General features: G+C 38.6%; 1 protein-coding gene across 7 annotated transcripts in view; it reads right to left on the bottom strand.

Annotated features, from left to right (window-relative positions):
- The window catches only part of SMARCA1 (SWI/SNF related, matrix associated, actin dependent regulator of chromatin, subfamily a, member 1), a 426,620-nt gene that overhangs the window by 335,385 nt on the left and 66,555 nt on the right, over positions 1 to 24,680 (bottom strand). For 3 of the 7 annotated variants that reach the window (XM_034649950.1, XM_034649949.1, XM_034649952.1), the window contains one exon: positions 23,040 to 23,770. The exons of 1 other annotated variant lie outside the window; for it this stretch is intronic. In XM_034649950.1, the coding sequence (XP_034505841.1) occupies positions 23,699 to 23,770 (72 nt within the window). In that variant the 3' untranslated portion in view covers positions 23,040 to 23,698. Of the gene's footprint in view, positions 1 to 23,039; positions 23,840 to 24,680 lie in introns of those variants that run through there. 3 more of the 7 variants (XM_034649955.1, XM_034649953.1, XM_034649951.1) reach the window with 1 other exon arrangement.

Genomic DNA, 24,680 nt, shown 5'->3' on the forward strand with positions numbered 1-24,680 from the left:
AGTATTGAAAGCGGCCAGGGCAAAGAAATTTCTCACGTACCAAGGCAAAGGTATCAGGATTACGTCAGACCTGTCTAGAGACCTGGAATGAGAGAAAGGCTTGGGGGGGCATTTTTAAAGCTCTTTCAGAGAAAAACATGCAGCCAAGGATCCTTTATCCAGCAAAGCTGTCATTCAGAATTGATGGAGAAATAAAGACGTTCCAAAATCGCCAATCATTAACCAATTTCGTAACCACGAAACCAGCCCTACAGGAGATATTAAGGGGGGCTCTATAAAGGTAAAAAGGCCCCAAGAGTGATACAGAGCAGCAAGTCACAACCGATACAAAGACTTTAAAGAGAAATGGCATCATTAAAATCATATCTGTCAATAATCTCTATCAATCTAAATGGCTTAAACTCTCCCATAAAACGCCACAGGGTTGCAGATTGGATAAAAAGACATGACCCATCCATTTGCTGTCTACAAGAGACTCATTTTGAACCCAAAGATGCATTCAGACTTAGAGTAAGGGGATGGAGTACCATCTTCCACGCAAATGGACCTCAAAAGAAAGCTGGAGTAGCAATTCTCATATCAGATAGACTGGATTTTAAACTAGAGGCCATAGAGAGAGATACAGAAGGGCACTATATTATTCTTAAAGGAAGTATTCAACAAGTGGATATGACAATTATTAATATATATGCCCCCAACAGGGGAGCAGCAAGATACACAAGCCAACTCTTAACCAAAATAAAGAGACATATAGATAAGAACACAGTAATAGTAGGGGACCTCAACACCCCACTATCAGAAATAGACAGAACACCCTGGCAAAAACTAAGCAAAGAATCAAAGGCTTTGAATGCCATACTCGACGAGTTGGACCTCATAGATATATATAGAACACTACACCCCAGAACCAAAGAATACTCATTCTATTCAAATGCCCATGGAACATTCTCAAGAATAGATCATGCTCTGGGACACAAAACAGGTCTCAGCCAATACCAAAAGATTGAAATTATCCCCTGCATATTCTCAGACCACAACGCTCTGAAATTGGAACTCAACCACAAGGAAAAACCTGGAAGAAACTCAAACACTTGGAGGCTAAGAACCATCCTGCTCAAGAATGACTCGATAAACCAGGAAATCAAAAAACAAATTAAACAATTTATGGAGACCAACGAGAATGAATACACAACGGTCCAAAACCTATGGGATACTGCAAAGGCAGTCCTAAGGGGGAAATACATAGCCATCCAAGCCTCACTCAAAAGAATAGAAAAATCTAAAATGCAGTTTCTATATTCTCACCTCAAGAAACTGGAACAGCAACAGAGGGACAGGCCTAACCCACTGACAAGGAAGGAGTTGACCAAGATTAGAGCAGAAATCAATGAATTAGAGACCAGAACCACAGTAGAGCAGATCAACAGGACTAGAAGCTGGTTCTTTGAGAGAATCCATAAAATTGATAGACCACTGGCAAAACTTGTCCAAAAACAAAGAGAAAGGACTGAGATTATTAAAATTATGACTGAAAAGGGAGAGGTCACGACCAGCACCATTGAAATTGCAAGGATTATTAGAAACTTTTATCAACAGCTATATGCCAAAAAACTAAACAATCTGGAAGAGATGGAGGCCTTCCTGGAAACCTATAAACTACCAAGACTGAAACAGGAAGAAATAGATTTCTTAAATAGGCCAATTAACTATGAAGAAATTGAGTCAGTGATAAACAACCTTCCAAATAATAAAACTCCAGGCCCAGACGGTTTTCCTGGGGAATTCTACCAAACATTCAAAGAAGAAATAATACCTATTCTCCTAAAGCTATTTCAAAAAATAGAAACAGAAGGAAAGCTACCAAACTCATTCTATGAGGCTAATATTACCTTGATCCCCAAACCAGGCAAAGACCCCCTCAAAAAGGAGAATTACAGACCGATTTCTCTAATGAATATGGATGCCAAAATCCTCAACAAGATCCTTGCTAATAGAATCCAACAGTACATTAAAAGGATTATCCATCATGACCAAGTGGGATTCATACCTGGGATGCAAGCATGGTTCAACACTCGCAAATCAATCAATGTGATACATCATATCAACAAGAAAAGACTCAAGAACCATATGATCCTCTCAATTGATGCAGAAAAAGCATTTGACAAAATACAGCATCCTTTCCTGATTAAAACCCTTCAGAGTGTAGGAATAGAGGGTACATTTCTCAATCTCATAAAAGCCATCTATGAAAAGCCTACTGCAAGCATTATTCTCAATGGGGAAAAGCTGGAAGCCTTTCCCTTAAGATCAGGAACACGACAAGGATGCCCACTCTCGCCACTATTATTCAACATAGTACTAGAAGTCCTTGCAACAGCAATCAGAAGACAAAAAGGGATCAAAGGTATCCAAATCGGCAAAGAAGAAGTCAAACTGTCTCTCTTTGCAGATGACATGATACTCTATATGGAAAACCCAAAGGAATCCACTCCCAAACTATTAGAAGTTATAGAACAATTCAGTAAGGTGGCAGGATACAAAATCAATGCCCAGAAATCAGTTGCATTTCTATACACGAATAACGAGACTGAAGAAAGAGAAATTAGGGAATCCATCCCATTTACAATAACACCAAAAACCATACGTTACCTTGGAATTAACTTAACCAGAGACGTAAAGGACCTATATGCTAGAAACTATAGATCACTTTTGAAAGATATTGAGGAAGACATAAAAAGATGGAAAAATATTCCATGCTCATGGATTGGAAGAATTAACATAGTTAAAATGTCCATACTACCCAGAGCAATCTACACTTTCAATGCTATCCCGATCAAAATACCGAGGACATTTTTCAAAGAACTGGAACAAATAGTCCTTAAATTTGTATGGAACCAGAAAAGGCCCCGAATCTCCAAGGAACTGTTGAAAAGGAAAAACAAAGCTGGGGGCATCACAATGCCGGATTTCGAGCTGTACTACAAAGCTGTGATCACAAAGACAGCATGGTACTGGCACAAAAACAGACACATCGACCAATGGAACAGAATAGAGAACCCAGAAATGGACCCTCGGCTCTTTGGGCAACTAATCTTTGATAAAGCAGGAAAAAACATCCGGTGGAAAAAAGACAGTCTCTTCAATAAATGGTGCTGGGAAAATTGGACAGCTACATGCAAAAGAATGAAACTTGACCACTCTCTCACACCATACACAAAAATAAACTCCAAATGGATGAAAGACCTCAATGTGAGACAGGAATCCATCAAAATTCTAGAGGAGAACATAGGCAACAACTTCTATGACATCGGCCAGAGCAACCTTTTTCACGACACATCTCCAAAGGCAAGAGAAATAAAAGATAAAATGAACTTATGGGACTTTATCAGGATAAAGAGCTTCTGCACAGCCAAGGAAACAGTCAAAAAAACTAAGAGACAGCCCACGGAATGGGAGAATATATTTGCAAAGGACACCACAGATAAAGGACTGGTATCCAAGATCTACAAAGAACTTCTCAAACTCAATACACGAGAAACAAATAAACAAATCATAAAATGGGCAGAAGATATGAACAGACACTTTTCCAATGAAGACATACAAATGGCTAACAGACACATGAAAAAATGTTCAAAATCATTAGCCATCAGGGAAATTCAAATCAAAACCACACTGAGATACCACCTTACGCCAGTTAGAATGGCAAAGATAGACAAGGCAAGAAACAACAATTGTTGGAGAGGATGTGGAGAAAGGGGATCCCTCCTACATTGTTGGTGGGAATGCAAGTTGGTACAGCCACTCTGGAAAACAGTGTGGAGGTCCCTTAAAAAGTTAAAAATTGAACTACCCTATGACCCAGCCATTGCACTACTGGGTGTTTACCCCAAAGATACAGACGTAGTAAAGAGAAGGGCCATATGCACCCCAATGTTCATAGCTGCATTGTCCACAATAGCCAAATCATGGAAGGAGCCGAGATGCCCTTCAACAGATGACTGGATTAAGAAGCTGTGGTCCATATATACAATGGAATATTACTCAGCTATCAGAAAGAACGAATTCTCAACATTTGCTGCAACATGGACGGCACTGGAGGAGATAATGCTAAGTGAAATAAGTCAAGCAGAGAAAGACAATTATCATATGATTTCTCTCATCTATGGAACATAAGAACTAGGAGGATCGGTAGGGGAAGAAAGGGATAAAGAAAAGGGGGGTAATCAGAGGGGGGAATGAAACATGAGAGACTATGGACTGTGAGAGGCAAACTGAGGACTTCAGAGGGGAGGGGGTGGGGGAAGGGGATAGCCTGGTGATGGGTAGTAGGGAGGGCACGTATTGCATGGTGCACTGGGTGTTATACGCAACTAATGAAGCATCAAACTTTACATCGGAATCTGGGGATGTACTGTATGGTGATTAACATAATATAATAAAATTTAAAAAAATTAAGACTATGAAATAAAGCATATATTTTTTTAAAATCTTTTTTACCTTCTTCCCCCTTCTTCCTGCTTCTTGCCTGGAGTATAAACATAAGGACTATAACTCCAGCAGCCACCTTATACCTTGAAAATGAAAATCACACACTAAACATGGTAAAGCAGGAAGACAAAGGAAGCTAAGTTCCTGATGAGTTCATGGGGCCCTGACCATGTCCTGACTCTTACCTCCAGTCTTCCTTTAGGTGTGATACCAAATCCTTCTGTGTTTAAGTCATTATAGTCAGATCTCTATTAACTGGCAGTCAAACACAATTTCTAACCAATTATTAGAACATGAAATAAATGTTATAAACTTCGACATTGTAATAAATTATTATATAAAACATAAGGTGGAAGGGGAGAAGAAAAAACATAAGTATGATTTCCTCATCTTTCATAGCAGGGAATCAATCAATATTATTAAAATTGAAACAAGAAGGAAAAAAATAACCTCTTGATGTTTTTTACATCAATTTTTTCCCTCAACCTTATGGGGATCTATTAGAAACTGATATGTCTTGAGGGGAATAAATATTTTTCCAAAGTGTATAGTTTCTTCAGTTTGACCTCATCTTCTTTTTATTGTATTAATTTCTAGTAACAGTACATTGAGTAATTTTGATAAAATATGTATAATATGATGCAAATTTTATTTAAAAAATTGATTCTGTACATCTATCACCTATCTGTCTGCAATGAGATATTTAGAATGCTGTTAACCTCACATTAATGGTGGTTGTATCAGGGTGGTGTGAATTCAGGTGGTTGTAGCCCTCAACTTTTTACTTTGAACTGCTTGAATTTTTTTTTAATAATGAGCATGTACCATTTTTAGAAGAACAATAAAGTCATTTTGAAATGAGATTGACTCAAAGGTCTGCAAAAATCTCCAAGCTCTGTAAGTCTATGATGTAATATTCTATGAAGGAAATATAGATGCATAATTCAATAATAAGTCTCCAGATATTTTTTTAAAAAAATAATGTCTCACTGAATCTTCTAGCTTCTTTTGATCACTGATCTTTGTCTTGGCTCAAGTCAAATAGAAAAACACTAGAGGACCTCAAATAATTAACCTTAGAAGACGTGCTCTCATCAGCTAAAAACAATTTTTTTAATATAAATGAAAAATTTTAAAACAGGAAGCATGCAGAGCACCTGGCTGGCTCAGTCAGAAAAGCACGTGACTCTTGATCTCAGGGTCGTGAGTTTGAGCCCCATGTGGGGTGTAGAGATTACTTAAATAAATCTTTAAAAAGTAATGAAAATAAAAAATAAAATGAGGCATGCTATCTAATCCAAGAACAATGAAGAAACATTAACTTACACATAAAGTTGTTCTAATACTTAATTGTAATGATAGTAAACTGTCTAGAGAGGCTGTACATATAACTTCCATTTTCAGCCTTTCTTCAAGACAAGGAGTACAAATATACTATCTGGTATGAATATTCACTACTCCCCTAATCTAGCTCTTTCATACATCTGTGTCTTTATAAACACCCTATTGCTTCCTCCTTCATCTGTAATTTGGACAAATGTCATTCACCTGGCAAAACTCAGTCCTTCCTACCACTTTAAGCCTACAGCACTTGGTACATACTCTGTTGTAACAGTTCTCGGGTCCACAGTATATAATTGCGCAGTTTGTGCACTGCACAAAGGCACACAGATGAGGGAGTGACTGGGAGTTGAAATCCATCCTGAGTTCAGCTGCCAAGCTAGGCTGTACCTGCCTAGAAGTCTTTCTTATTAAATTTGCACAAAGGCACCTTCTGGGTTCACATTAACTCTTAAAACTGTGGGGTTGAAATCAGAGTTTATTCATCTATTGCTCTACCTAGACTGTGAACTCATCAAGGACCCTGCACAGAGTAGGAATTTAATGTTTCCTTAATGGAATCTGAATAAATATAAGATATAAACAGCTCCCCTTAATCTCCTAACATGACAGTGAAAACAAGTGCCAGGCATTTTCTCTTTCTTTATTTAGGTTGAAAAACATGTTTTTTTTTAAAGTTCTACAGGAAAAAAAGGAAGACTATAAAACTAAAATTTCATAAGTAGCAATTGTATGTTAGGAACTTCACATATATTTCATTTGATGCTCTCAATAACCCTACCCATTAAGTCTTATTCAGAGTAATAGGCAAAATATTTAACAACCAGTACAGTATGGGCATCCATCAATCAGAGTGGATACTGGCCCAATCAGAACAGAGCCCAGCTGTAAACAGTTGCTCCACTGATGCTGATAAGTATCAGCTGAATGTCAGCCCTGAATAGATCATCCCCACCTTAGAGATGGACAAATTAATGCTCAGAGAAGTTAGATAATGTGTCAAGTTCACATATCTAGTAAGTGGTAAGTGGAGAAGTTAGGACTAGACCCCGGATGAGTATGAGTCCCAAAACCAGTGCTCTTTCCACTATACCATGATGCTCCTCCCTGGTCTCTAAAGCCCAGCAGGAGGGTGAGAAGTTGGGTCTGAGTTTCCTGATTTCTAATCAAATATCCATTCACTAGACTACTTACTTCCCCCAAAAGGAATAACCATTGTTTATGACTCTAAAGTAATGACCCTCATTCCACAAGTCACACACAACAAATAGTCATGTTGTTTTAGAGTCACACTTCGTATCTTAATAAATCTGAGTGAGATATTTTTATTACTTTATATATTGAAGGGGTTAGCAAAAGACAATTCTTGAGTAATGCTCCTGGCTCCCTTTGCATTTCTAAAAGTCTGCATTCTTTGAATTTGAACTACATAATGTAGTTCCTTTCAGCAAATACACTTCATCTACTGAAGAATATACCAAATGTAATTTTGTTCTGTGAAAGTTTAGGGTAATACTTTGCAACCCACACATTTTAGTATCAGTTGATTAATTCTAGCTTAAGACCTCATATGTTCTATGAATATATGTTCATTTCTGGATCCTGTTATTTACTCAATCCTTGGATCAGCCATTGCATAGCACTATGGCCAGACACTATACATCATGCCAAATTCCTACTGGGAATGAAAACATTCAACAACGTTTGGTTTGCTTTTAGGTTGTTTTCCATTACAGCCCTGTAGGAGATTCTAATAAATTGGTTTCTACCATTAAATCATTTCTTCTCTGCAAAGGAAAGGGGATTTTCCCCCCTATGTCAGTTTTACTAGAATATAATACTAACTTACAGGCAATCAACTCATTCTGATTTGTGACCAAAATTAATTTTTCTGGCAATAAAAGAGTGAACCTAGGGAAAGATTATCACCAAAAAAAATGCTTTTTTAAAGGCCTTATTTCTTCTTTTTTACAGAATAAATGGTGAATGTTTAAAAAAAATGCAATGGTTATAGAAAGACGTGTTGAAATTGCTTTAGAAGAAATCAACCAAACTGCAAAAGGTATTACTTACAACTATACTTACATAAGTACACATAGAAAATACTGTACGTATGTCCTCTGCAATATAGGTTTTGAATCCTCTTTCCATGCAAGTCACAGGATTAGCATTCAAAATATTTAACAATCACTATGGCACAGACAAATGAAAGCCAACCCTAACCCTAGGGCTCTGCCTGGAGTCCTCCACTGTACCCAAATTACCTCTTTAGTTGCTGGGTAAGAAGATCTCGGGGCTCTGAGGGAGAGATCAAGTCAGCAGGAGGTAGGAGAGGCACTCAAGAGGCTCAGGAAAAGAACTACTTACCAATCACTAGGAGGTATTCAGCATTTTAATAACCAGTACAGCTATACTAGCTAGTAGATATTACCATTAGTATATTTTAATGTATATTATATTTTATTGTTATATTAAATATTACTATATTATTACAAAAATTACCAATATGGTAGGTAGCATCTGACAACTAATCCTGCCAGTCAATATGCTAGACTTAAAATACCCATCAGTGCCTGCCACAACCCAAGCCATTTGTTTAACTACCCTACCCTTAAACCCTGCTGCCCAGGCTGCCATGTTATATACCATATGACTCAGACATTCAATGGCTACAGCCACCAGGACAGGCCACAGCCAATGGGACTCAGTATGGACTCACAATTCAAGGGCTGAAAAATCTACAGGCCAGCCAGCAACCTTTTCAGCCTAACACAAAAAAGATAACCTGGCCAACCAATCAGATTTCCAGTCTTAGGATTTTGAGTAGGAAACACAAAAAGACTGATGCAAGTAGCAGTAAGTCTCTTCCTGGCAGGAAATGAGAATGGGAAAGACAATGACAAAGGTATCACTAAATACACAAAAGAAGGGGGCAATGAAGGTTGAACACAAGTGGCAGCAGTTAATCACAGAAGGGAGTATGAACATCGCAATCAGCACATGAAGAAGGGGGGCAATAAAGGTACCAGGAGGGACAGAACACAGAGAGACCTCTGCTTTGGGTTTACAAATTGAGGGTTCCCCAGAACAGAAAACAAATGGTGCTGGGAAAACTGGACAGCAACATGCAAAAGAAAGAAACTGGACCAGTCTTACACTATACACAAAAATAAATTCAAAATGGATTAAAGACCTAAATGTGACATCTGAAACCATTAAAATCCTAGAAGAGAGTACAGGCAATAAATTCTTTGACATCAATCATAGCAACTTTTTTCTAGATAGGTGTCCTGAGGCAGGGGAAACAAAAGCAAAAATAAACTATTGGGACTATATCAAAATAAAAAGCTTCTGCATAGTGAAGATAACAATTAACAAAACTAAAAGACAATCTACTGAATGGGAGAAGATATTTGCAAATGACATATCTGATAAAGGGTTAGCATCCAAAATATATAAAGAATTTATAAAACTCAACAAAACATATAATCCAATTTAAAAATTGGCAGAAGACATGAATAGACATTTCTCCAAAGAAGACATCCAGATGGCCAACAGACACATGAAAAGATGTTCATCACTTACAATCAGGGAAATGCACATCAAAACTACAATGGGATATCACCTCACACCTGTCAGAATGGCTAAAATAAACACAGGAAACAACAGGTGTTGGCAAGGATTTGGAGAAAGGGAAACCCTCTCACACTGTTGGTGGGAATGCAAACTGGTGCAGTCACTGTGGAAAACAGTATGGAGCTTCCACAAAAAGTTAAAAATAGAACTACCCTATAGTTCCAGCAATTGCACTACTGGCTATTTACCCAAAGAATACAAAAACACTAATTCAAAGGAATATATGCACCCCTATGTTTACAGCTTTATTTACAATAGCCAAGATATGGAAGCAGCCTAAATGTCCATTGACTGATGAATGGATAAAGAATATGTGGTATAGATATACACAAAGGAATATTATTCAACCATAAAAAATAATGAAATCTTGCCATTTGCAATGACATGGTTGGAGCTAGAGAGTATAATGCTAAGTGAAATAAGTCAAAGAAAGACAAATACCATATGATTTCATGCGTATGTAGAATTTAAGAAACGAGACAAATGAACATGGGGGGAAAAGAGAGAGAGACAGAGAGAGGCAAACCAAGAAACAGACCCTTAACTATAGAGAACACACTGATGGTTACCAGAGGGTGGGGGGATGGGGGAAATAGGTGACAGAGATTAAGGAGGGCACTTGTGATAAGCAGCGGGTGACGTATGGATTTGTTGAATCACTATATTGTACAATTTAAGCTAATATAACACTATATGTTAAATGACTGGAATTAAAATAAAAACCTAAAAAAAAACTTAAAAGCCAAAACAAAATTGAGGGGTTCCCAATAGCACAACCGACAGATAACCTAGAGAAATTTTCCTGGATTGAAACTACCAACAAAACCCCACTTCTACTTGACCCCTAAAGGCCTGATTTACTCACCCTAGAATAGGGGTTTTTATTTAAAGTGTGGTTGCTGGACCAGCAGCATCAACATCACCAGGGAACCTGTTAGAATGCAAATTCCCACTGAAGCAGAAACTCTGGGGGTGGAGCTCTGGGCTCTGTGTTTTAATAAACCCTCCAGGTGATTCCAATCCAAGCTCAAGTTTGAGAACCAACCCCTCAAAGCTGGATTTGCCCAGAGTGCTAGTATCACATGGAAGTGGACTGCTGCTGCCCTTAGACCATGCCAGGAGTAATCCTCCCAGAGGGAGATTCTCCAGTTGGTCAAATATGCTGACCAAGGAACACACTTTTGTGCAATAATGTATGCCTAATGATTCTAGTATATAATTTACCATACCCAAGCAGCTGCAGGATGCAATATATACTCTGAATAAACAACCATAGGCAGGCCCAGGCATTGAAGATTTGAAGATGGCACCTAAAAATTACCAACACTGGGTCTGATAAGCAGCTTTTAATGTGACCTTTTCTCATTGCTTCTAGATAAAATTGGGTTGTCTTCCTCCTGCAAGTGGAGGAGCAGGTGTTTGTGGTTGAGGCATAATTGGTAGATTGTTTTAGGAAGAGACAACTTTGGTACAGCATACAGGAGGAAGGTTAATATACCAATGGGCAAGAACTAGACTATAGGGCCTGCCTGCAACCTCTGCTGCTCATGCTGCCAAGCTTCATATCACATGACCTTGCCCTGCAGCCACAGAGTGTACCCCAGACCCAGGTGCAGCCAAGTCAGTCAAACCACTTACCTACAATGTGACCTGATGGAGAACATGATCTCTACCCCTAGGATTCTCCCACTTAAAAATCTGAAGACTGTAGCAGTTAGAAATGACAGCCATCACTTACTAAAAACACCCTGAAGAAGAGAAGGATCTATGGAGGATCATGGCAAGGCAAAGTAACAACAAAAGCAGAATACATTGAACAGCATGGAGTTTCAGGAAATAAAATCATTAGGCCATCCATTGAGGCTAAAGACACCGTAGAGAAGCAGAGATACTTAGAGGGAATGACAAAGACAGGTACATTGAGAGACATCATGTAGTCCTGAAGAGATATGGAAGAGATATGGAAAGCATAACTGCCTGGATTCCTGCTGGCTGGTGTCCTTACAATGCCTGAGGAGAGGGCTATTTAAATTAGTTTGATTGTAAGAGCAGGTGAGGGCAGTTAACAAGATGAGAGAAACATAGTCAATGAGAAAGACAAAGACAACGATAGAGATATACAGATCAAAGGAGACAGAGAAAGACAATCCTAGTGATACAAAGCTTGAAGGGCATTCTATCAGAAAAATTGTCATGGCTACAACCTTTTCTCCCAGGAGTTTATCCTAAAGTCCAATTAAATGAAGAATAAGTGAATGAATGAATGCACACACGAATAAATAATAAATGCATTTTGAATAAATACATTAAGTTAATGACATTTGTCAGGATGGACAGAGGTGACTCTGGTCAAGGCCCAGTGGCAGAAAGAGCAACAAAGTTTCCGAGATCAAATCACTATGGGAGTAGAAAGAGATGGCACCGGTGAGCCAGCCCTTGCCCCAAGCCAGGTGGTCAGAGAGGAACAGAATTGGATCTGTGCAGTGGTAAACCCAGCAACCAATCACACTTCAACTCTTCTGGTGTCCTGAAGAAAAGTTAATGTTTCTAAAAAGCTCAAGTGTTTGAATTCCAGACCTGTTTTTGCTAGAGCACTTTTGCTCAGTGGTGGCCTGGGTGGGATCTCAGTAAGGGGCTAGGAAGTGATATGAATGGGAGTGTTCTGCCCTAGACCCACCAATTCAGTCATAACAAGTGACAATGCACAGTCCAGCACAGCAATGACAACAGAAGCAATCAAGGGATCAAAAACCTTGCCAACTTCAGTGGCAGTAAAAGTGGCATGAAAGCCTGTCCTGAAGCAAACAGCTTAGGGTAGCCAAGGTGGAAGTCTTCAGCCTTGATAGGGCTTGTCTGGGTTCAGACCCAGGGCCAAGAGAGGAGAAGCAGGACCAGCCCTGAACCTGGACAAACATACAGGACCTTGGGGGCATTCCCAGACACACAGAACATTTTGCTCTCACTGCCTATTTTGACCTTGCCATTCTGACCCCAAGAATATTCTTGTTCTGTATTTTGCTCTTTCCTCCACCTAGAGTGGAGCCAATCGTGTTAGAAAAACTCAACTTTGCAAGTTTAATACCTCTACTTCAACTTACAAGAAATTTCTTTGAATGTATAAATAGGGATTTGACACCTTGATAGTAACTGACCCCATGAGAGGAAAGACACTGCATGCTGATCTTCCCAGTTATAGAGCTGACACACATTGCATTAAGTTGTCTTCTCAGAGTACTCTTGTTTTACTAGTTTATAGCAATGACAACCTGAAGTGTGGTGCCTGAGAAAGAAAAAAAAACTCCTTAAATCCAAAACCTGGTCTGATGGTCACAGCTAAGTCATGTTATTCTCCTACTAGACATTAGCAATTTCACATATCAACTCCAAAAAATGTTACTCTGAGAACAAGAGCATGTGAGATGAAACAAAGACACTTTGTAATTTCGTCTTAAGCGCAAAGTCAAGGTCACTGTACCCCCAGCAAACTACCAAACACCATCCCCCCTTGTCTAAAATTAATAATGGCTACTTCTTTACCAAATATAGCTTTACCCGGTCTCTAGCACATCCTCTCTATAGATAAGATTTTATTGAGAAACCCAGTTATAGAATCATCCCTAATCTCTGACAGCATCCAATCTAGAAGGAACCCTCATTTCCTTAGACCCTCCCTTAATCACCTAACCAAAGCTCAAATCCCATAATAGATTCTTTCTACTATCCTTTCACTGACAGACCCATGGTTCCCCATGGTTTGTATTTTCTCTCCCTGCAACAAGCAATAAATCCAACTTGTTCATCTACAGGTGTGTTCCTGGTGACTTCAGCTGAAGGTCATTGACACGCCCCTAAAATGTATTCTTTCAACTGATTTATTTTGTCTTTATTGTTGTAGGTGTGTGTGTTGCATTAAAGGTTGAAGGACATAAACTTTCAGTATCATACTGATGATTGGAGGGTGGAACAGAGTTTTACATGTTAAGCATACAATAGCTGCAAAGAGTTTAAGGAAAACAGGTAAATAGCTATAATTATAGTAGGAGAAACTGCCTAATTAGGTTGTATTATGATACGTAACATTACTTATTAAACCACTTGAGTCCATTTTAATGGAAATTTGGTGGTGTTTTAACAAAATTGGTGTCAATTTGGGAGCTCAGGAATGTATGACATTTTCTTCCATTTAAAGTAATGGTAATTGCAACTTTGACTTAGGAGGATTTGCACCAAAGGAGATTGCCAGAAACAAATCACTTATATCCATAAGTATGGATGTGCAATAGCATAGATCCAGTCTGAAGAATGGGAAAATTCTGGAACATCTAAGGGAAGTTGCTCACAATTTCCTTATGGAATCACCAAGAAATCAGTATCAATTTCCAAGTCATAAAAATATAGCAGGTAGAGGGGTGCCAGAGTGGCACAGTTGATTAAGCGTCCCGTGCATCAGGCTCTGCGCTCAGCATGGAGTCTGCTTGTCCCTCTCCTTCTGCTCCTCCCCCCACACGCTGTCTTTCTATCTACCTCTTAAATAAATAAATAAATAAATAAAATCTTTAAAAAAATATATAACAGGTAGAACAACACAAATAAAATGGTCGATGTCCAAAAATGCACATAGTAAAATTTATTAGAAACAAAAAACTAAAAACTACATGTCATTTGTAACATTGGCAACTCTGAAAACTAACCTGAGAAAATGTAGACTTGATGGAAATAACCACCATAAAAAAACATGAAAAGTGGTTAACTGCACATGATAAAATTTGTTATTGGCTATAATTTTACAGAAAAATCACACATTCTTAAAAACTTTAGATCTGTAAAATCTGACTCAGGGAAACTAGACCTTGATGAAAATCATGTCCACAAATCAAAAATTCACACTGCCAAGTAAATTTTACTATGAAAAATAATTTACTGATAAGGCAAATCCTTACTATAAAGTTAAGATGAAACCAATCCCAATGAAAATATGTTCAGTAGAATAAAAGTACAAATGGGAAAAAATGGAAATGGCTTATCTTACAATTTAGAAAATTCATCAAGGACTTTGGTTGGCTTACGGGAATTTGTTTCAGCAAAAATTTGCTCAATAAAAAGTCATCAATACTGGGGTATGAGGATAGAGTTCCATATACTAATAACAAAATTTAAGACAGTGGCTTAAACAGATGGAAAACTATTTCTCTCTCAAGATAAAGAAGTCTGGAAGTGCGGGCACCCCAGGGCTGGAAGGCAGTTCTGTGGTCATCAGGGACCCAGGCTCCTTCTATCCAGTTGCTACACCATCCTTGATGTGCATCCATATAATTCAAAATGGTTGCTTGAACTCCAGCCATAAGTCCACATCCCAACCAGGAGGAAAGAAGAAAGGATGAAGAAAACTTCTGCTTTTCAGGACACTTTCCAGAAGTTGCAATGTCACTTCTCTTTACATCGCATTGGCCAAAACTTAGTACATGGTCATATCTCGCTACAAAGGAAGCTGGATAATGTAGTCTTTTAGCCAAGTGACAGTGTGGGAAAACTGAAAATAGTTGTTCTTATTACTAAGCAAGAAGTAGAAAATGTGTATTGGGAAGCAATTAGCAGTCTCTGTTAGCATAATTATGATATAAATGCTTATATTCAGAAACAGGGAATCCAAATATTCTTGGAACCAAAATAGGGGATCCAAACTGTTAGATCAAAAAGACTACTAGTTCAAGTACTAACCAGGCCCGACCCTGCTTAGCTTCTGAGATCAGACGAGATCGGGCGTGTTCAGGGTGGTATGGCTGTAGACAAAAAGACTACTAGTTCAAAATAGCAGTCAAAAATAAAATATTTTTGCACCCTTCACAAACATATCAGGAAGGAAGGCTGTAAGTGATAGACTTTGGACTTTCCACTGAGCTATGCACATGGGGACTCAAATGTTATAATTTGGGATACTACTAGAAGACTGTAAGTCACACACTAACTATTAATCAGGACACCTCAACAGAAAGAGCCTGTAATAGATTCCCCTCCACAGCCATCTTGTATCCAGGCCTTTTGCAATATAACTTTGCAGTATCTCCCATCTAGAAGTGGAATCAATTTCTCTATCCCTGGAATCTGCTCAGGCCTTATGATTTGCTTTGACCAATGGAATCTAGTAGAAGTTGTGTGAACTCTAAGCCTGGGTCTCAAGAGACCTTCCAAGTTTTGCTATTTCTATTGGAACCCTGCCAAGCTACCATGTGAAGAAGCCCAAGCTAACTCACCGGATGATGAGATATGTGGCTGAGTTACCCCCATTGACCAAGCCAACAATCAGTCAACCACCACAACCAGTGTCACCTAACTGATCAAAAATTGACCAAAGACACATGAGTGAGCCCGGTCAAGACAAAAGAACTGCCTATCTGAGCCCAACCCAAATTGCCAACCCGCAGAATTGCAAGTTAAATAAATGGTTGTCTTGGGGCACCTGGTTGGCTCAGTTGGTACAGCATGCAACCCTTGATCTTGGGGTTGTTTGGAGCTTGGGCCCCATGTTGGGCATGGAGATTACTTAAAAAATAAAAATAAAAATAAATGGTTGTTTTAGGCCACCAAGTTTTAGAGTGGTTTATTATGCAATAAAATTTAACTCAAACAGAACCTAAATAAAACCAAACCAAACCAAGATTAGTTGTCTTCAAAGGCCGAAGCTGACAATTCTGAATAAAATTCCAAATATTTCCTTCAACATATTAAGTCCAAACTCTGCATTCTGGGAGATACTATCACTAGTTACGGTTCTATAAGTCTTGGGCAGTGCAGCTTGCTATGCTCCAGGACCTACCTAGCACTGTGGAAGATCTCCACGTGAGGAAAATTATGGCATGCAAATTATTCATAGTTTACATTCTTTTTTTAAAAAATTACAAAATAAAAACAGACGTTTTAAAAATATAGTCCATGCATATTCAGATTTTAGCAGTAAATGTGCATTTATATTGCATATGAAAAGCATCACTTTTTCTCCTACTATCATGACTGGCTACTGTTACCATCTCCCAGAAGAGAAGACTCAAAATACTGTGACACTGTTGTATGATAAACTATTGTTCACTGATAAACTTTGTCTTACCAATAGCCACAAAATATGATAGATGATAAGAAATCCCACATAGGTGATATGATTCTCGTTAAAAGTTACCAAGTTTGTGTTCTATAATGGTACCTCTTGTGATACCTTTTGTATTAGTCAATGTTCTAGCCCTGTATCAACATGCAACAACCACAAACTGTAGGACTTGACCTGGCTACAGAAGCTGAGCATTGAAGAAGAGTTAGCATAGTGTCCATATTGGCTTCCAGGAGAATGGGTTCAGAGCTCCTCTGTGGTCCTCTCCCTACCTTCCTACAGAAGTAGTGGAGGAGTGCTGAACTGATGGGTAAGATTCCCAAACACTTTTTGAAGCAGAGTTTCTAAATGGGTAGAACCTTGGGAATCTAAACAATCCCGTATGGATAGAAAACCTCTTTCTGGATTCATTCCCTCTGGAGTTGGTAGTTGTGAGGTTTTATTCTCATTGGAATGGCAAATTTTGAGATTTGATTTTGGCTTAAAGGAAATGTTAAACTATTCATCTTGCTTTGGTTCTGAGTTCCAGGCAGCCTCTACCCTAAACCTCCTTGTGCTCAAGCCCAACTCAGTAGCATACTAAACTGGGATTTGGAACCAAAGTCCCAGTTAATAAAATGCTACTTTGCTTTCTTTCACCACTCTTTTATGTACATACATCCCTTGTGGAACACACAGAGATGGTAAGGTCAAGGCAGAATTTAAGTATTCCTGAGTCCCCTGGTCTATTACCATCATAATTACATCCCTTAATAGTGCTTACATCTCACCTCCACCCCTAACATTGACATGATCTCAGCAGACAAACCAAGTATGTGCCCCAGGAACCGACATTTGGAGAGCAAAGTCTCACGAGGGACTGAGGTTCAGTCCTCCAACTTGAAGCACTGCTTCTGTAGGCCCAGAATATAATCTCCATGTGTAACAGGTAGGTGCCAGTATTGGTGCAAATATTCATTTTGGGGGCTAGGGTAGACTTCAAATTGCAGGAGCAGCAAGGTCCACAACATGACCTAAGTCTTCCTAAAATAAGCATTTTTGGCCTATTGGATTGTTAGATCTAAACGGTCACATGGCCAACTAGATGGAAGGCCCAAACTCTAAATTCTCTAAATTTTGTTTTAACCTGTATCCAGGGATAAAGAGACAATGATGGCAAGATGAAATTCTGGGGTGTCATATGCCTTCTCCAAAGTTTTCTGAGTCCCTTCTCCACCATATGTTCTCATGTTGTCTCTAATTTGGGCAATATCTAAATCCTAATCTATAAATATGTGGAAAGAAGATAAAGGGATAGAGTAAGAGAAATAGCCCTTACAATTTGCAAGGCCTAACCAGGAGAAAATACATTCCTTGCAGTGGCTTTCCAGATCAGTTATCTTCAGTGAGTACTGGTCAAATGTCTAATCACGGTTGTGGATTTCAGAGGCTTCAGAGCGTGGATACAATCACTGCAGGTAGAGTTCACTAATAAGAAAGGAATTAAGGCCTTTGCTGCACAGGGAAAGTAGACTTTTTGAGGTAGAGAGGAAAATATAATGAAAGAAAAAAAGTCAAAAAGATATTAAGTAATGCCCATACCCAGAATGCCTTGGCTTTGAGAAATGGGTTGGCCTGGAAATGGTGGAAGGCCCTTGGTCAGCAGATAGAATGATTACAGGATATTTTAAAGCTCTTAACCAGGAGATACTTTGAGCTTTAGTTGTGATGGGAGGCAAGCTAGGGAAGAATTAGGAAGTGAAGAAAAAGAATAAAGCTTGAGATCTTAGAAACCAGGATAGACATATGAAAGAAAAAAGGACATACCTACAAAGATATACCCAAACCTAATTGCAATCATCCCTCATGAAGGTAAGGGAGACCATCTACCTGTGAACGATATAGCTAACACATACTGAGAAACAGTAGATGGAATACTCTTGGTGATCAGAAGAAAATGAGTAAGTTATTGTATTTTGGCAATGTTCTCATATGGCCAGTACAAAAACTAAATGGCATTTGGAGGCTTATAGTTGATTCTAGGAGAGAACTGAATAAGGTATCCATACCAATTGATGATGATGATGATGGTCACATACCAAATATTCTAGAAAAGATAAGACCTTATGCAAAGATCTTTACTATCTTAGATATAATAAACAAGATTTGGTCTCTACCATTAAAGGAGATATATTAGCTCAAAACTGTATTCATGATGGGAGGTAGACAACTGCACATACATGGCACTCACCATCAACCTTCCATGGGTAAATGAAGGTCCTCAAAAATAGACCACAAAATTTGGTAGTCCTATATGGACAAATTCTAATACTCATCTCATGGGAAGAAGATGAGAAATTAACCAAGCATGTCTTGGCAATATGAAGACAAGGTTGAAAAGACAATGGAAATACACAGCTTGAATCTGACTACAATGGCTTAGATGAAAGTCTCCCCAGTGGGAAAGTAATGTATCAGGAAATGGACAAATCATCAGGTCACTAGGCCAACAGATGAAAAAGCCTGGTATCACCAGGCTGTTGTAATGGCTATATGCCACAGTACAGGGAGAAAGGCCAACACTTGGCCCAGTTATCTAAATGGACCACTGCTACAGGAAAGAGGCACTAACCAGCACGGAGAACACTTCCAGAGACCACAGCCTGGGCACTAGCTTTGGCCTTACCAAAATCTTGGGAACCCTTTAACCTCTGCCTAATAATAATTCCCAATGCCATAAACTGTTGGTTATATGAGAAAGTTTCCTTTGTTTACGGAGAGAAATCAGAACCCAGCATTTGTGCCAGGGCAGAATATCCCAGATGCAATCATATCACCTACTAAGTGTCCACATAGGAGTAGACCTTCTAAGAACAGATTAATGATAATACTGTCCAGTCATTACTCTCCTAAACACTGTACGTTTTAATGAAATAAGTAAGGGCTAAGAAGAACTATGTATACAAGGTGAGTGTCTTAATTTGGGTTTCCTCAGAAGCAGACCCTGGGATAAGATTCTCATGCAAGTAGTATTATTTAGGAGTTGATCCCAGAAAATACCCACAGGGGAATTAAGTGATACAGGGAAAGAAAAAAGTCAATAAAAAGTATGTCATCAACACAGCTACTACTTTGAGTGACTGGAGCTCAATTCCACGAGTAAACTCTGGGGAACCCTATAGTTCACATACCTAAGAGAGACCTTATTCAAGGGGTGAGAGTGTTTGGGTACTTATATACCAACCCAAATTAGTTTTTGGTTGAGAGCCACTCAGAGGTTTTAACCCTCTAGCTCTACCAACCTATCATACAAAGGGTAGAAAAGTCTTCCAAGGCCTCTGATAAAGTCCTCAGACAAAGCCCCTAGACAAAGAGATACTGGCAATTAGAAATCAGCTAGAGCACACAGAAATGATAAGCCTGAGGGATAGGGGACATGACAAATAGCATTAGTTACATGTATTTGAACCACATGAAAATCTTACCCCTTGTCAATTGGGGAGGATAGCTTAGGCAGACTATATGAAGGAGACATGGAATAGAATACTGATGGAAGTTTGAAATTTGATGACAACTTGAGGATTTCAGGAGTTGATAAGAACAGCTAGAGAGAAAGCAATGTGGACACCAGCACTATCATGGGCCTTGAAACTTGCACAGGAATCTGAAATAGCTGGCTGCATTGGCTACTGCACCATAGAGGAGGAACAATAGACCACAGCAGGGACCTTTGTCAGTAATTGGGAAATAATAGCATTTTATTTTGGTGACAATAGATAGTTCCACCAGTTGAGTACAGGCTTTTCAAACTGAATACCCAGCAACTAAGATAGCTGCAATAACTTCTCTTAACAGGGAGGTCTCAGACAATGAACCAAATCTGGGGGCATATTTCATAGGAGAATTGTGAAATGCAACAAGTACCCAGGTTTTCCATATAGCATAACCACTCATAGGCCATGGAGCCAGCAGAAAAAGGAGCTGTGCAGTAAAGACTGAGATACAAATGGCTATTATGCAAATGAGATTACTGAGCTCACCACCTTCTTTTGATTCTAAGGGAATTAGAGCCTGAGTACCCAATGGATCAAGATAGATGCTTTCCAAGTGCCTCTGTGGGAGGATTATTGGGAAACCTATTCACCTCTTGTCTTCTACAGAGGTCTTGAGTGAAGAAAACACTCAGGGTCCCTGTTCTTCTACTCACTTCCGTCCTTGCACATTCTGCAAATAAGGAATCAGGTAGGGTCAGATTCCCATACAATCGACTGGACCATTTCTGCCGGTGGGCTGGATCATTGTACATTTATAAGATTGTATTCATGAAAACACACGTTTCTGCTTCCTCTGGCCCCCAAGCAGCTGGTAAACTGAATGTCCTGCTCTTTCTCCCCAACAGGGCAGCCAGGTCTAGGGCTACTACCCCATCAGTCTCAGCCCCTTGTTTGAAATGGGATTTCTTTCTCAGGACTTTTAAATAGTCTATCATACCTTAATTTCTCTGTGGAAAATTAACAATAAGACAGGTTTCAAATACAGACTCGGGGCATTTTGTATCCCCAACATCGTATTATTTGGACTATGCTATCATCTGGTGTTTAGTGTATGGGCCTCCTTGGTAGGCTCTGTTCAACAACAATGCTGTACATAATCTAAAATGAGAAATAGAGTAGGTAGTGAATTTTTCACTAAATATAGTGTGGTTTTTACATCAATGTCCTGGATAAAACCGTTTCACAAGTTTCTGAGGATGGCACCAGAGGTATTCATTGAACATCTTGGAGAGCTGAATTTCCTTTCTCTTTGGTCCAAGAAAGTCTCATAAGAGCCATGATATGGATCAGGAAAATGGCCCCATGAAAAGGCTGGAAGAACTTACCTGTAGATTTCCTCCCCTAAAGCAGATAGTCACATACAGCTTAGCTATTAACCCCTCTGGGTTAACAGAAAATGAACAAGCAGAGATTGTTAAATTTCCATGAAAGAAGTTTAAAGATCCTAATTGTACCTGCTCCCACCCTGCATCTTAATTCCTAAGAAAAGAAATGCTGAACTGATTGATCAGAGTCCAAGACCCTCACTGTTTTTCAGTACACAAAACTTTAGGGTTTTATTAAAACCCTCTCAGGTATCATTTTCTCTAGCCCAGGTAACTATAGCATTTAAATCTCAATGAGTAGAGAATTCCAAGATTTTATTTTGGGCTTAAGAGCTCTGGATTGAAGTTTGGAGCCAAAGCACCAGCTACTGAAGTATTACTTTGCTTACCTTCACCTCTTTGTGGACCTTACAGAAAGGGTAGTAAAGTCAAGGACAGATTTGGGTATTTCTTGGTCCCCTGATCTAATATCCTGACTTCATCACTTAATAGCCCCTCAATTTCACCCCAATTTCCAACAGAGTACAAGACTCTAAGTCCTAAGAGTAGAAACAGTAAAAGGAGTCCAATCAGGAGCATGGCAGTAAGAAATATGAAATCTAGACAATGAATGATGACTTGGAAGAGTCTAGCAGACAGTGGATTGTTATTCTAGATCCATTCCTAGGTTTCAGAACCCCATGAGAAGACTGAGGGTGTGAATTTCACAGCTACCCAAGTTTTGCCAGTGACAGAATCAGATAGGAAATCCAAAGGATTTTGGTAGGGTGAGGGAGCAACTCCTCAGTGATCCAAACCTTGTTTTGATAACTAAAATCACTGTCCTGCATTCCCAACTTGCTTATTTACTATGTGTTTCATACTAGATTCCAATCTGTTTTCCCTGTTCCCTTATAACCTGACCTCAATTCTGATTAATCACATGCCTACAGTTCCATGTGAGAGACACAGGTTCTTTTCTGAGCCAACAGGCCCTGTGGCAGAGGCAGTAATGTAAAACATTCCACTTATTCCCCTACATTTGCCAGCCGTCTTTCACATACACAGGACCATGTGACTACTTTGGGACGATGAAATATAAATGGATGGGACATGTGTCACTTCTGGATCTAGGTAATGAAGAACCTATATGAGATTCTTCAGCCTTTCTCCTACAACAGCAGCTGAAAAGGCCACATGTCCCAGATGGTACAGCGACAATACAAAACATTGGACCTCAGTCAGCCTGGAACCTCGGGTGACTGTGTGGAACAGGTCCCCTCCCATTCTCATATCCTTCTGACCTGCGTGGAATCTGTAGTGTGATCAAGAAATAAACTCTTGGTGTATAAAACCTCTGACACTTTGAGATTGCTTGTTATCCGAGCATAACTGTATTCCTATAGAAGCCAGACCCCCTTCTTCTACATGCATAGCACTTATTTCATACTCTTAACTCAGTTGTTAATAAATCTACATGTTATATCCAGACTCTTCTGAACTGGCTCTATGGAACAGAAAACCACGCACAAGTCAGCAAGCAAAGCTTTAACTTTCAACCAAATACATAGTAGTGAACAATACAATTCAATAAACACAACTATTTTTCTACTGCACAAAACACAGGAAATAATTAAATTTCTTATAGACATTTCTTTATTATATTTTCCCACTTGAATATTTAGAGAATAATTTAAATGTAACGCATACTGACAGCAAGCACAGTATCAAATATTAGTTTTTAATATTTTTCTGTTCTCACCCTTTATTCCTTTAGGAAAAAAAATATTTAGATGACCTCAAAAGAAACAATTATTATGCTAATCACAGTATGCAGTAACACATACAAGCCCATACTCAATAGAAAAGAAAGCAACAAAGAAGTGAAAAAGTCTTTCTCCTCAAATCATTTTAATTCATTTTTCCACAGCCATATAAATTTAAAGTATGAAACAACAATAATACAGCTATAGAATCTAGGTTCTCTTTCAAAGCAGCGGCATATAAAACATAGAAAAGCTAAAACCTCAGCACAAGCTTCAAAAGAACAAGGACTGAGAGGATTTTGATGAAGACATGAAATGCACAAAATACAGTACACAAAAATACTAGAATGCATAAAATATAAAGCTACACATTTCAGGTAGAAAGCATTGTAAAATATATAAAATATGCAAGAAATCAAAACCAAAGAGATTTTTCTTAGAGTACCATGAATACACTGGAACTGGCAATTAGCATTTGAAGATGGGAACAAGAAAATAGCAGTTTCCCATTTAAAACTTTATTTCTAGGCTTTAGGATTTCACCTTCTTGACATCCTTCTTTCCAGAGCTCTCAGTAGCTGACTCTGCTTTTCTTTTCTGTGACTAAAATGGAAACAGATTTAATGTTCTGCTCCAATATGCACATTTTTAAATGGCCCAACAATGTTAAATCTAGGATGTAAATGCATTAAAAAAAAATTTTAACATGAATATTCACTTAAATGTTATACTCACAGTTAACGTTCTATATAGCCCAACAAAATATATAACCCAATGTAAAATAACCTTCAAAGATTTTTTTTTAAGAAAAGACATAAAATACCCATCAAAAATAGTCAGCAAATGTCTACTTACACATGGTACTATAAATGTACTCTCATCTTAAAGAACTACTTAATACTTAAAGTTTTCTGGGCAAAATGCTATTTATGAATGTATTATTTTTAAAACCATATGATAGATATTAAAATATCATATTTCATATATTCTATGATGCTCATTTCTTTTTCACTTTAGCATCTCCGAAATCAGGATGCATCTTACAATTGATGACAAATTAGTTACTTGGCAGCAGTTTCACTTAGTGATAACATAAAATAGTGCTGTGTCTTACAATAGGAAGCATCCTAAACTTGGTGAAATATTGTAGTTTACTTAACCGCACTCAAATAATATGATCTATTAAAGAATATTTTAAATTGTAGCTATACAAGGCAACCTGACTAGATTAAAATCAAGTCATCTTATTATTCAACAGTTAATTTATTACCAAGTAAACCAAGTAAAGCTTTGCTGTCTGCTCAAAGTTCTCATTTGTACTCATAGTTCCACAAAGATCAGAAAACTTATTTGATCAAATCAGAACTCCCAGTTTCAACCTCAGCCCATCCCATCCCACCCCACCCCTCTCCTACTCCCCCACGACAACCAGAGTCTCAATTCAAAGGACTTTACTTGCATTATACTTCTGCTTAAAGTCATGAGGCATTTTTTTAAATACTGAGCCCTGTTA

The sequence above is a fragment of the Ailuropoda melanoleuca genome, chromosome X (assembly GCF_002007445.2).
Source record: "Ailuropoda melanoleuca isolate Jingjing chromosome X, ASM200744v2, whole genome shotgun sequence".
Taxonomy (NCBI): domain Eukaryota; kingdom Metazoa; phylum Chordata; class Mammalia; order Carnivora; family Ursidae; genus Ailuropoda; species Ailuropoda melanoleuca.